At 35.9% G+C, this 15,358-nt stretch overlaps 1 protein-coding gene across 1 annotated transcript in view; it reads right to left on the bottom strand.

The window, feature by feature from the left end:
• The window catches only part of RBM25 (RNA binding motif protein 25), a 51,371-nt gene that overhangs the window by 23,265 nt on the left and 12,748 nt on the right, over positions 1–15,358 (bottom strand). The window contains exons 3-6 of the mRNA XM_008583867.1: positions 13,423–13,472; positions 11,011–11,178; positions 7,691–7,748; positions 4,319–4,476 (exon numbers count right to left, since the gene is read on the bottom strand). Coding sequence (XP_008582089.1) covers positions 4,319–4,476; positions 7,691–7,748; positions 11,011–11,178; positions 13,423–13,472 — 434 coding nt within the window. The remainder of the gene's footprint in view (positions 1–4,318; positions 4,477–7,690; positions 7,749–11,010; positions 11,179–13,422; positions 13,473–15,358) is intronic.

Genomic DNA, 15,358 nt, shown 5'->3' with positions numbered 1-15,358 from the left:
CCGCAAATCTTTGGTTTATTCACCTCTCACTAAAATCGCTTCAGTGATACTCTACTTCTCTGAAAGTTTTGAATGAAAGAGCTAATCCTCCAGTAACATGGTACTGAAACCTTACATATTCAGGCACATGTAGCTATTTCAACCCAAACTCTTGGCTGTTGAATCCTAAATTCTGTATTATCAAAATATTAGTTGGTGTTTTTTTTTTTTTTTTTTAAAAGATGACCGGTAAGGGGATCTCAACCCTTAGCTTGGTGTTGTCAGCACCACGCTCAGCCAGTGAGCAAACCGGCCATCCCTATATAGGATCTGAACCCGTGGCCTTGGTGTTATCAGCACCGCACTCTACCAAGTGAGCCACGGGCCGGCCTAAAATATTAGTTGTTTAGAGCATGGCCTTAGAATACCAAGGTCAAGAGTTAGGTTCTCCCTACTGGCCAGCCAACAACAACAACAAAAAAAATAGAAGGCACCCAGTCTTATCTTTGGCATATTCCATACATGTTGAACTCCTTCCAGTGAGCTGCTCACATCTCCACACTTGTCTAAGCACAGGGATAGAAGTAGGGTTATAAATCCAAAGGCCTACTCATATAAAAATACTAATAGCTCCTAAGTTGATTATTGCCCTGTTGTAAACCAAACTTTAAATATCAGTATGGGTATTTTACATGAATTAGAAATCAAACATTTGTAATGAACTAATTCACACCACTTTCCAATTGACTGATTGCCCCTCAATCTACATTTTTAGAAGGAAAGCTTAAAAACAAAAATAACCTGATACACCATGGAAGGAGAAATTTTTTGTTAGAGAGACCATTCCATAGGCTGACAAGTTTCATCTAAAGCTCTACTTCTGGGTCCTAAAACAAATAATCTTCTGATTTCCAGTTTCCTTTTCCATATCAGAAAGTAGAAAGTATATTCAGTAATACTGGGGAGCAAAGGTAAAGGTTTTGGCTATACAAGAGGTTCATAGAAATCAAGTAATTATTTGGGATGTTTGTGTAGCCTGCCTATTTGGCTCTTTTCAGAGGAATTAAAAGCTTTGATAGCAAAGCTTTATTTATTTATTTTTGGCAGCTGGTCAGTACAGGGAACCAACCGTTGGCCTTGGTGTTGTAACACTGCACTCTCACCAACTGAGATAACCAGCCAGCCCATGAAGCTTTATTTTAATTAAAAGCTACCAACTGTGAAGTTGTTAAATAGTTCTTCTTGACTCACTCTTTGGCACTGACTTCTAGAGTCCAAAACAAGAACATCCTTGGGAACTTAAGCAAATGCAGAGTTCTTCCTCTTGAGAAAATATAAACTCAAACCAGACTAATTTCCAAGCAAAGATGTGAAGATGTTCACCTGGAACATCTGTCCTCTATTAGAATGGCTCTATTACACATGGCTCTTTCCAGAGAATAGCTACTTTCAACACTTGTCAAGAGTTCCCATTCTGGAATGTATGATTAACAACCACTACTGTGACAACCAAATAGATATATCTACTCCTATACTATTACTGCTGGACAGTCAGAAAGCAATAGGACATGGATTAGATCAGCTTACCTCAAATGAAATACTTTTACTAAAGGCCAATTAAGAATTGGAAAGGAAAAAAAAGTTTTTCCCACAAATTTCACAAAATCTAAAAATTTTTCAATCGGGTTGTTTGACAAGGCACCTTACACAGGCACCTAATTCCTCTTAAAATTGTGGATCAAGCAAAATATCTCTCTTTCCTTCCAGACGAACTTAAGTTTCTTTTTAGTCAATGAGAACTACATAACTAATTCCACCTCAGAGTCAGAGGAAAATGCCTGAATAAAGTAACACGAGGTTATCAATGTCTCATTCTCCTACCATATACCTAAGGATGACTGCTTTCTAAATTGCTCATATTTTATCTTGAGAAATCATGGCAAATCTGCAATATACTTCAAGATATAGTTATATTTGCTTAAGTTATTTGAAAAAATTATGACTTTTTCCTTTTTATCTATATTGAGTAAAATTGACATTCCAAGAAAATATGCCATGTCTGTCCTATAATTTCAAGTACCTCTGGGCACCATGCTAAGTACACCCAGAAGTACACATATAATAGTTGGAAAAATAAAACCCATAAGTGATGTCTGTTGTTTGAATTTAATTTTATGTGAAATAATTGTTTTGCGTCTTTTTACTGGAGCTGGCTTCAGGACCATTCTTAAAGAAAGATACAAACAGATTTAAAGTGTGGTTATTCTGGTAAACGGTGATCACAAATGAAACACAGAGTCACACAATTGTGCATTTTCATATTTACATAAGATGACTTACGTCATTTTCAGAGTTTTTAGTGTACCATTTGCAAACGCTACAAATTAAACCACCTCTCAAAGCAATGATTAAACCCAATAAAACAGCGAGTCCTACACAATTAGACAAAAAGCTCTGAAGACACTGAATCCATGCTTTTATAAAAATAAGTATTCGGTTTTCACAGCAAGAAAAATCTAAAATTCTTGTTGGAGACAGTTATTTTTTTTTAAAGGTTTTAGTGATGAGACAGGCAACACTGATGATGTGAGATACAACTTATACTCCAGAGAAGTTGTATTTTATTATTTTCTTATAAAGCTGGGTAAGGATAAACTTAGACTATCAGCTAAGAACCATAACTGCAACTATTATTCAATAAATGTTAATTTCATTCTTGATATGGACAAGACATTGTCCTATATGCTGCAGAGGTACAAGATGTAAGAGACACAGGCTGTAAAACTTACTGTCCTTTCCACTTGTAATCAGAGATGGGGAGGCGGGGAAAGTATGGGAATGAGACAGGGTGCAAGGGACTGTGAGAGACAGACAGATACAATATATACTACAAAGCATACTGACATAGAACAGTAAAAACCTGCTCTATATGGGAAGAGAGAATTTAATTCTGCCTGAGAGGATCTGAGGTTACGGTTGATGAAGTCTATATAAACCAAGGGATGTGTCAATTACAAGTCCATGGATAGAACTTCAACAGGGAGCTTGGATGAGCAATAAGGACATGAGATATCAATAAAGAACAAAAAAAGTTTGTGGGGGTAGGTGGACTGGTACATGGAAAGGGAGGACAGGGGAAAGCTAGAAAGGTAGACTGAAGCGAGCCTTGAATGCCATGATAAAAATAAGGGCTTATTCTGTAAGAAATCCAAAATCAGTAAGAATGGGTTTGACACAAGAAGCAGTAGTCTGACGTAATTATACTTGTTTTACAAATACAGGCAGTACTGTGTTAGCTGAAACTAAACGCAAGGAAATCAATTAGAGCATTAATAAAAGTCCCAGGAAAAATAGGAATAAGTAAGAAAAAGCTGTTTATAAAACAATACTTAGAATTCAATCTGTTTTTATGAAAGAAAAACACATTTCATATTCCAGTTAAAACTGTATTCATCCACATAGAGAAAAATGTCTGGAAGAACATGCAATTGAAATGTCTACAGTGGTTATGTATGATTATGGGATTATGGGTGGTATTTAATTTGTCCTTAAACTTTGCTTCTTTTTTTTTCTTTTTTTTTAAATACAAAGAACATACAATGTTTTTTTTTAAAGGGGGAGGGCAAGAAAGCAATTTCTATTTTAAAAGACAGTGAAAGCTTGTTGAAGGCAGACTATTTTGGTTTTGTTTCTATTGGAAGGGGAACGCAATAATAAATCTATTTTGATCTGTTCGGCTTGAGGTGTCAAAAGGAATAAGGAAGAGAAAATGAGGAAATAGATACTCAGCTTTTAGATATGTTTTGCTCTGTTGAGAGAGGATAATAATGCATACGTTACAATACAGCATACGAAAACTTCCTTTACTTTAGCTTCACTATATAGTGAATATATATAGCCTGAATAAAGCCATCCACCTGAGAAAAGTAGTAAGATTTATTTTCATTCATTTTAGAATCTATGAAATTCTAAGAGAGAGGGCAACTAATAAAAATTCTGTAGGTTGAAACATATTTTATACTTACTTACAAAGCTGCCTTAATGAATTAGCTCTGTTTGGAATAGTCTGTACCAGTGTTTTCTCTGGCAAGTTAACCTTGTCCAGCCTCCCTTACTACCTTCATCCCAACCTGGAACAAGCAAACCAACAGTCATCCACCCACTGTGGGTAGACAAAAGACTTAAAATAACTACAAACTATAAAATACCCTCCTGCATTTAAGCCACACGCACACAGTATGATGATGATGATCTTGTGAAGCCCCATATAAGATTCATTTATAATGAGAGTATTTACACTGAAATAGTGTAGCTAGCCTAGAAAAGACAGAAAACATACCCCATTAGCTTTCTTCTTTGCTTTCCATTCATCCAGTTGCGCCTTTGTCTTTGCATCAACTTTAACAAGTAGCTTCTTCTCTCCAATCTGCAGGTCATGCAATAATCTGAGTGCACGAAGAGTAGATTCAGGCTCCTTATACTCACAGAATCCAAAGGCTAGCAATGCAAGTAAAGAATTAGTGAAGTATCAATGCCATTATGAAAGATAATAAAAATTTTTGGAAAAGTAAAATCAGTAGAGACCAAATGTTATAATATGAAGATTACTCAAGTCATCACTCCACCCCTATTCTTTAATTCCCTCTGATAATCATTTCACTTTTAGCACCCTCAAACAACCAAAAAAGGGCTGGCTGCTTAGCTCAGTTGGTTAGAGCATAGTGTTATAACACCAAGGTCAAGGATTTGGATCCCAATACCGGCCAGCTGCCAAACAAACAAACAAAATAAACGACCAAAAGAAAAAAAAGAGAAAAACAAAAATAGAGGAAAGGAAGAAAAATTCCACTAAGGCAGAATGCTACTCGTTAGAAGCTCTGATAAAATATGTAGCAGAGTCAGTGAATTTCATGACTAAAATAATTCTTAATTATTGCATAAATCCATTCCAGTCAGACTTCCTAACAGTCACAAATAAGTGAGAACAGACTGCTTGAATCTATATCCTATATTCTGAAATGTTAAAAATTACAAAAGTAGTGATCTTTTATCCTAGTTGCCAGTCTATTTTTCCTATATATATTTCATTTTATAATTAGTCAGCCTCACCATTAACATAATTTTAAATCAGGCAGGGATATTAAAACAAAATTAAACTTAAAAAGAACAATCCAAAACTTGAAAATAAAATTATACAAATGAATCTATATATGTATGCAGTTAATGAGATAACCACACTATTCTGAGTGATATTAAAACAGCAAATCTGTGGCTGGCCGGTCAGCTCACTAGTAGAGTGTGGTCAAGAAGGGTTCGGATAACCGTACTGGCCAGCTGCCATAACTTTCAATAATCATACTGTTGATGATAGTGCTGGTGCTGTTAGTCTGAAACTGTAATGTGAGATAAAGCAAGTCAGTAATTACTTAATGAGTCTGTACTCCCTAGTGTCCTTAAAACTCAAGATTCTCAGTGCAGGTGAAAGGAAGCACAGATACATGACAGAAGAAATTAAATAAAAACCTTTTAGCCCTAAATTTGAATAGCGTGCCTTGGAAAAACCTAAAAATGAGCAAACAACACTTACAATGAGTACACCTTTTGCCCACATTGTGATTTTGAAAACAATATCCCACTAAAAGGAACCAGAGTTCCCCGGAGAAATGGCAGATTCCAAATCTGGGGCAGAAAAACTAGATAAGCTTGGAACATCTTGCCATACCAGAAAACGAAGGCAGTTAGAGTCATACCAAAACCACGAGATATCCAACTTGCAGAGGTAACTTAAGACAACTTAAGCTTTAACAGCAATAATAACTGCAATGAACCCATATTAAATATAATAACATTGAATATGCTTCAACCCATAAGTTCAAAATGATAAAAAAAAAAAAAGAAAGCTAGTCACTGCTAGAATACTGAAGACACCAGCTCATTCTTTTGAGAAATAAAAAGAAGCACAAAAGCAATTTATCCTGTTTTTCCTAAATTATACGTTTCAGTAACCAAAGATGGAGGTGGAAATTTTTCCTTATACATATTTTTCCCTAAAAAGTTCATGGAAAGGGGCCAGCCCATGGCTCACTCGGGAGAGTGCGGTGTTGATAACACCAAGGCCCTGGGTTCGGATCCCATATTGGGATGGCCGGTTCGCTCACTGGGTGAGCGTGGTGCTGACAACACCAAGTCAAGGGTTAAGATCCCCTTACCGGTCATCTTTTTAAATAAATAAATAAAATAAAAAGTTCATGGAAAGATTCCTATTATCTTCTAATTCTATTTTTCCACAAACTTTCTGAAGTACCCTCACATTCTACTAATAAATGAAGAAATCTTGCTTTTCAATGAAGGAATGATAGATTCTTCAAAACAGACTTACATTTTGCAACCACCTAATGAATAAGTCAACCTAGGCATTGATAATCAACAGCTGCTACCATAAAAAACAAAAACCTGGACGAACACTACTTCTATAGTATTCTTGCAAATAAAAGCACCAAAAAAAAAGCACACATAAACTTAAATCTGAGTAAGTCTCAAAACAGAACTATTGACCAGTTTACAGAAAATGCAGAAGATATATCCATGGCAAATTATACTACTGGTAGGCCGGCCCGGTGGCGCACTGCTACAGTGCGCCGCTTGGGAGCGTGGCGACGCTCCCGCCGAGGGTTCGGATCCCACATAGAGACCGGCCGCTCACTGGCTGAGCGAGGTGCGGGCGCAACACCGAGGGTTGCGATCCCGTTGCTGGTCCCGGTCCGGTACGGGTGCGACACTGAGGGTTGCGATCCGTTGCCGGTCACGAAAAAAGACAAAAAATAAAAAAATAAAAAATTATACTACTGGAGCTGCAACTCGCAAAACCAGACTAAAGAAATGGTACTAGGCAAATGACTCAGTTTCAACAAATAAATTGCAAAGGAAATGAGAGATACAGAATAACTTAAAATACTAAGAGACTTAAAACCAACTGCCAACTAAATGCAATGGATGAACCTCATATAGATCCTGAATTAAATGAACTATTAAAATAAAATGGCATTTGAAACAACTGGACATCTGAACACAGACTGGCTATTAAAAGTTATTTTTTTAGGTCATCAAGAGTATTTTGTATATTTTTTAAAGCCCTTATCATTTAGAAACACATACTAAAATATTTATAGACAAAATAATCTGGCTCTTGGGATTTGATTTAAAATAATATAAAGAAGAGGAAATAGGTAGGGTATAGATGAAACACAAATGGCCATGAATTTATAAATGTTAAAGCTGGGTGATGAGCACATGGGCGTTCATCACACTATTCTAATTTTATGTATGAATTTTTCCATATAAAAAGTTTTTAAAAATGCATAGCAAACAAGTGTAATGAAAAACAGTTTGTTTTCAAGAGTAATAGGCCATCTCATTATCTCTTCTCCTACTCTAAGTTCTGATTGTTCCACCTTAATCATATAGTCCTGCTCTGAGATAAAAAGGACTTTATAAAGTATAAGAAACCAATTAGTCTGAGTAATTTTAATTTTTTCCTCTCCTACCTCCTTCCTGTTACACTTTTCCACCTTCTAATCTCAACTCTCAGCCAACATCTTCCCAAATGCCTTTTAATCCTATTCCAATAAGAAAACAAAGAGTGCTAATAAAATAAAGATCAAATTAATTTACACACACAGGTTAAAGTTATTTCAATAAAAACATGACCTACCTTGAAGTTTTCCAGAAGCACCCTGTACTCTCTTCCAGCTCAAAACCAAGCCACATTTCTTAAAAGGAAAACATATAAAGATCAAAGAAGAAAAAAAAAATACCAGCAACCAAGCTTGTTAAAATTCTCCCATTTTCCACAAACTTATTATATGAAAGGTATAACAAATCATTTTAAGAAAAATATAAATTCTTACTGACTTTTTTATTTGCAGAAAATTCCCTTTTAATAATTTAGAAAGTTTACACCATTATTTATCCTACCAAAAAAAAAAAAATATATATATATATATATATATATATATACATACATAAAAACCTAAGGCCTAATATTAGAATGGTTAAAACAAACTATAATAAACTAAAGTAAATATCATGAGCTCATTAAGATTGTTTTAAAACTAAATGTATATTTATAAAAAATTTTTGGGCCAGCCCTGTGGCTCACTCGGGAGAGTGCGGTGCTGATAACACCAAGGCCAAGGGTTCGGATCCCACATAGGGATGGCTGGTTAGCTCACTGGGTGAGCATGGTGCTGACAACACCAAGTCAAGGGTTAAGATCCCCTTACCGGTCATCTTTAAAAAAAAAAAAAAAAAAAAATTAATGACATGGGAGATGTTTGATATGGTATGCAAGAATAACTTGGGACAAGAAATTGCTGATATACAGTAAGATTTTAACTGTGTAAAGAAAAAACAATTTTGTAGAATGATCAGAAATATTCCAAAATGTTAAGGGGGTAGGATATCTGAAGGGTGGGACATTATTACACTTTGGGAAAAAAGAAAAAAAGAAGAAAAGGAAAGAAAGTAAAGAAGGAAAAAAAAAGAAATGAACGAATGAAAGATCATTCAAGGAGCCGAGGAAAGCTTAAAAACAGTGTACTACACTACACATATAAATCAAAAACAGGTTTTAAAAAGTAATGTTTAAAATTGAAAACATGTCCACATAAAAACTTGGACACAAATATTCACAGCACCATTATTCATAATGGCCAAAATGTAGAAACTCAAATGTCCATCAAGTGAGAAACGGATTTAAGAAAATGTGATATATCCATAAGATGAAATATTATTTGGTAATAAAAAGGAAATACTGATCCATGCTACAGCATAAATGAACTTGAAGACATGATGCTAAGTGAAAGAAGCTATGCACAAAAAGCCACATATTCTATGATTGTATTTATATAAAATTTCCAGATTACTTCTGGGCAAGAAAATAAACAGGAACTGGGACTTTCAATCGTAATGTTTTATCTCTTTGGAAAAAAAAAAAGTCTGAAGCTAGTATTATACAATAATATCAGGATTTGACAAAGCTGGGGTTTGTGGGTGTTCATTTTATTCTCTACTAAATTTTGATGTAAGGATCACACAATTTACAAAGCAGAAATGGCTATCATGTAGAGTACCTATTAAAAAAAAAAAAAAGATTTTAAAATAACTTCTCCAAGGAAATAATGGAGATTAAGGAGGAAGTGAGTACAGGCACTGCTATTTTTTCATAATAAAATCATTCAGTATTATTTCACTTAATAAAGTGTATATATCACCAAGATAATATTTTTAAAACTAAGAAAGAAAATCTAAAGAACTTATTATTTCTGCTCAGAATAAATCAGTCAATCATCACTGGATGCTAAAATCATTGTTTTAAGGGTTGTTAGGGAAAAGTACTCGCTATCAAAATACTAACCCAGAATTGGCTCATTAATAATAAGGGAGGGAAGATACCATTACTATGGAGAGACCGGACCACCTTAACCAAGTAACTGAATGTCACCAAAAATAGGACCAGGAGATATCATGCATCTTTTGCTATGCTGCACTGAGAATACATCATCCATAAAACATTCTCCCCAAAAATGCTTAATCTGAATCTAACCATGAGCAAGCAGCCAGTCCAAACTGGGAGAGACACCCTGCAAAAGATCTGGACCCTTCAAAAATGTCAATGTCGGGCCGGCCTGTGGCTCACTCGGGAGAGTGTGGTGCTGATAACACCAAGGCCCCGGGTTCGGATCCCATATAGGGATGGCTGGTTCGCTCACTGGCTGAGCGTGGTGCTGACAACACCAAGACAAGGGTTAAGATCCCCTTACCCGTCATTAAAAAAAAAAAGTCCATGTCATGGAAGACAAATACAAAACAAGAAAACAAACAAAAGCATAAAAGGCAGGGAACTGTTTTAAAGAAGCTATCTAAAGAAACATGATAATTACATGCAATATAAAACCCTTCACTGGGTCATAGATCAAAAACAACAGGTACGGGCCGGCCTGTGGCTCACTCAGCAGAGTGCAGTGCTGATAACACCAAGGCCATGGGTTCAGATCCTATGTAGGGATGGCCAGTTAGGTCACTGGCTGAGCGTGGTGCTGACAACACCAAGACAAGGGTTAAGATCCCCTTACCCGTCATTAAAAAAAAAAAGTCCATGTCATGGAAGACAAATACAAAACAAGAAAACAAACAAAAGCATAAAAGGCAGGGAACTGTTTTAAAGAAGCTATCTAAAGAAACATGATAATTACATGCAATATAAAACCCTTCACTGGGTCATAGATCAAAAACAACAGGTACGGGCCGGCCTGTGGCTCACTCAGCAGAGTGCAGTGCTGATAACACCAAGGCCATGGGTTCAGATCCTATGTAGGGATGGCCAGTTCGCTCACTGGCTGAGCGTGGTGCTGACAACACCAAGACAAGGGTTAAGATCCCCTTACCCGTCATTAAAAAAAAAAAGTCCATGTCATGGAAGACAAATACAAAACAAGAAAACAAACAAAAGCATAAAAGGCAGGGAACTGTTTTAAAGAAGCTATCTAAAGAAACATGATAATTACATGCAATATAAAACCCTTCACTGGGTCATAGATCAAAAACAACAGGTACGGGCCGGCCTGTGGCTCACTCAGCAGAGTGCAGTGCTGATAACACCAAGGCCATGGGTTCAGATCCTATGTAGGGATGGCCAGTTAGGTCACTGGCTGAGCGTGGTGCTGACAACACCAAGCCAAGAGTTAAGAGCCCCTTACGTGTTCACTGATGAATCTAGCTAAATACAAGTGTGTTCACTGTTCTACTATTTTGTCTTTTCAGCAGGACTGAAATTTTTCAAAATAAAAAGTATTCTTTCTGCTTTTTCTTAAGTTCGAAATTTATAACGATAAAAAACTTTCTGGGCTGGCTCGTTACTTCACCTGGGTAGAGCACAATGATGATAACACTAATGTCAAGGGTTCAGATCCCGTACTGCACAGCTGCCCTCCAAAAAATCCTTTTCAATGAAAAATAAACAGTTCAACTTACAGCTAAGAGCTGTCTTATAAGCATGTCTGAGGCTTTCTCGGAAATGTTGCCAACAAAAACTGTCGTCGTAGGACCACAATTTTCATCATTCTCTTTAGTCTTTAGGCCTGGGTGATCCTTTCTTGCTCCCAAATGCTTTCCAACCATAGACACAGTGGGTACTAAGACCTAAGGTGAAAAAAAGGGAATAAAATTTGATCTGGCAATTAAATTTCCTATCGTGTTTAATATAACGTTAGGCTAAAAACAGTAATTGTGAAGTTGACTTGTGAACAACACGGGGTTAAGGATGAAAATCCACATATAATTTGACTCCCCAAAGACTTTACCAATTGCATATTGCTGACTAGAAACCTTATCAATACCATAAACATTCAATTGACACATTTTTATGTTAATGTATTATATACTGTTCTCTTACAATAAAGTAAGCTAAAGAAAATGCTATTCTGACAGGTCATTTCAGATAAAAAGAAAATGTTATTAAGAAAATCATAAGAAAGAGAAAATACATTTACAGTACTGTACAATATTTACTGAAAAAAATCTGTACTTAAGTGGACCTGAGCACTCTAAACCCACATTGTTCAAGAGGGTCAACTGTGGTGAATACATAGCACATTATTAAAGCTTCCGCATATTCAGTCTAATGCTCCTAAAGCACACAGCATGTTTCATTAATGCAAACTTATTCATGACAAGTAAGCTTACACTATTAGATTACCTTTCTTTAAAAAAAAAAAAAAAACTTGAAAAGCAAATAAAAAAAAAAAATTTAAAAAAAAAAAAAAACTTGAAAAGCAAATAAAAAAAAAAAATTTAAAAAAAAAAAAAAACTTGAAAAGCAAATAAAAAAAAAAAATTTAAAAAAAAAAAAAAACTTGAAAAGCAAATAAAAAAAAAAAATTTAAAAAAAAAAAAAAACTTGAAAAGCAAATAAAAAAAAAAAATTTAAAAAAAAAAAAAAACTTGAAAAGCAAATAAAAAAAAAAAATTTAAAAAAAAAAAAAAAACTTGAAAAGCAAATAAAAATAACATAATTTTTTTATTTCTAAGACATTATAAACCATTTAAAATTATCAAATATATCCTGAAGGGTTTTTTTCACAATTGTAGTGTAAGTAGCAGTATAAAAGAAAATTTCAATTATCTCTGCTAATCCTCCGAAAGAATATTCAAACACTCCATAGCACTCTCCACACACTTAAATTTTGCCTTTGATCAGTTACTTATGTTCCTATCTTATTTTCCCTTTATAACTTTCAACCTCCCAGAGAAATAAATCTTTGTACTTGACTATGAATTCAGCAAAACACCCTCAGTAGGCACTGAATAAACAGTGGTGAACTTGGGAATCTGCTCCAAACACCAAATTCTACCTTTTCCTAGCCCTAAATATAAGAGGGAAGAGTACCTGTCATTGGAGGCTTTCCAAAATAGCCCAACTATAGGTGTCCAGTGCAAAAAAAGCTGGACTCCTCTTGGGCTGCAGAAACACATCTTCTTAGTAGTTCGCCTCACAGCAGATTCCCATGTGCCCATGTAGTTCCCCTCTCCCTTTTACTATGAATACCACCAACCCCCTCCCTTCTCAAAACCCACAGATATTAAAAAAGTTGAAAGTAATGAGATCTACCCTCCCTCATAGTACAATTCCAAATGAAGACTGTTATACTAATTAGCTCAAAGAAAGATTCTGGCCAAATAAAAGTTAATAGGGTTATTATTTATTCATGTGCCTTATAGTACATCAGCATTCTTAACTAAGGTGCTGGGAGTGCCCAGAAGCTTTGATTAATGTGGAGAACTAAGGTTCAAGATATAAGAATGAATAATAGAACACTTCAACAGAGGAAAAATTTCAGTAAAGCTTTATAAAACTTGAAGATATATTAGAGGACAGAGAAAAGGAAGATGAAAATAGCTTGGTCATACTACTCTTAATGGTTAATAAAAAAAAAAAAAGAAAGAAAATAGCTTGGAAGGGGCTAAAAATTAGGGAGGTGGGATAAGAGAGTTAAGTACTCAACACTTCAAAATTTAAATTTTTGTGGATTATTCCTACATTCTTTTCTTTTAAGAGAACAAATATGTCAGATCATTCACTCATCTTCCAGGACCAAGATGAGATGAAGGAATGATGAAAGGGCAAATATCCTAAATCTGTAATAAGATTCTAAAGTAAGGGAAAAATTTTAAAACTACAGGGAGCATATTTTAGGGGCAATTGCACATATGCACATAACACATAGCTGAGTGAAAATGGTATTTATTCAAATAAGTGAATAACATACACATGAGTGCTCTCATTCTCTTATTATTCTTTTAAAACACATAAATAATTTATCAAGTTTTTTTTTAGCATTAATAGCACTACCATAACTCCCAGTAAGTCCTTTAAATTATACTTACAGTTGGAGCAGGAGCCATAATGCTCATTGGTACAGGAATCATTGGGGTTCCTAAGAAAAAAGCATGAGACTTAAGAATACCACTATACATGACTGTACAGTATTATATATCAACTACATGCCATACAAATAAGTATCTTCTCTCATAGATAATATAAGTGGAAATATAGAACAAATAAAAATGAGATAATGATGTCTTATTTTCAAAAGCAGTGTGGTATCAGCTTGCTGTATATGAACCTACAACAAAAAACTATCCTGAAAGCAAAACGGCTAGCAAAATACTTTTGCCTTAAGGTATATAAAAATCTGGATAGTTATCAGCTCACATTCATCTGGATCAGTGATCCTCAAAACCAATACCTTTCACAAATACAGATTCACAGTTATGGGTTGTAGTGGATTGAATTATGTCCCCCCAAAACTCACTGAAGCTTGAATTGTGTCCTCCAAGTTTCATGTATTAGAAATTTAGCCCACACTGTGACTGTTAAGACGGTGGGAAATCCTATTATGGTAACTGAAAGGTGGAGCCTCGAAGAGGTGGTTAAATTATAGGATCATGCCCTAGTGAATGGATTAAAAATGGTGGTCATGGGCATAGTTCTGAGGGCTTTAAAAGAAGAGGAGAGTCTGTCTCTCTTGTGCTCTCTGCTCTCTCTACTTCCACCATCTTGCAGTGTGAGACCCCCGAGTCACTGTCACCACCACCAGATGGTCTTTGGACTTCCCAGCCTCAGAAACTGTAAGCAATATTGGGCCGGCCCGGTGGCGCACTCGGTAGAGTGCGGCGCTTAGGAGTGCGGAGGCGCTCCCGTCGTGGGTTCGGATCCCATATAGAGACCAGTCCGCTCACCGGCTGAGCGCAGCAGTGTGAGACCCCCGAGTCACTGTCACCACCACCAGATGGTCTTTGGACTTCCCAGCCTCAGAAACTGTAAGCAATATTGGGCCGGCCCGGTGGCGCACTCGGTAGAGTGCGGCGCTTAGGAGTGCGGAGGCGCTCCCGTCGTGGGTTCGGATCCCATATAGAGACCAGTCCGCTCACCGGCTGAGCGCAGTGTGGGCGCGACACCGAGGGTTGCGATCCCGTTACCGGTCACGAAAAAAAGACAAAAAGGAAAAAAAAAAAAAAAAGAAACTGTAAGCAATAAATGCCGTTTTTCTTTATACATTACCCAGTTTCAGGTAGTTTGTTATAAGCAACATAAACAGACTAATACACAGGTGAACAATGGTATTAATGAATCCTTTAAATGTGAAAACACATTGTACAACATGGTAACTATAGTTAATAACAATGTATTGTATTCCTGAAAATTGCTAAGAGAATAGACTTTAAGTGTTGTAATGCACGTTAATTAGCTCAATTTAGCCATTCCACAATGTAGCCATATATCAAAACAACATTGTAGTCCACAATAAGTACATACAATTTTCTCAATTAAATAAATACATTAAAAAAATCTTTCGGAGGGGGGGAAGTATCAGATGAGAAACTAATCTGGAAACCTAAGAACCTTGTTATTTCTAGTTCTTTCAGATAATGGAAATCATGCAAAAAATGAAGATCAGTCATCTCAGCACTGTCAAAGAGGAAACTAAGACAAATGTGCTGCACTGAATAACTCATCCTAAGGGTTTAAAAGCTGTCAATAGCTATTCTACTACTGACAACGAAAGGGTATCTGTTTTCAACTACACTGTTTACTAATCAATAGCTGTTATATTGAGAGTTGTCTCCTTCCTTGTTCACAGAAGGAAGAAATCAAACCATTAAAGAACTAAGAAAAAGCTTGCAATGAAGGCAAAATTAAAGACCTGCCCACATTTCTAATATAAATTTTAAAATGCTTCTAAATAGGGGCCGGCCTGTGGCTCACTTGGGAGAGTGCGGTGCTGATAACACCAAGGCCACGGGTTCGGATCCCATATAG

Source organism: Galeopterus variegatus, unplaced genomic scaffold (assembly GCF_000696425.1).
Source record: "Galeopterus variegatus unplaced genomic scaffold, G_variegatus-3.0.2 Scaffold101, whole genome shotgun sequence".
NCBI lineage: Eukaryota > Metazoa > Chordata > Mammalia > Dermoptera > Cynocephalidae > Galeopterus > Galeopterus variegatus.
Note: the sequence above shows the minus strand (reverse complement) of the source record. Positions and strands in the feature narration are given on the sequence as shown.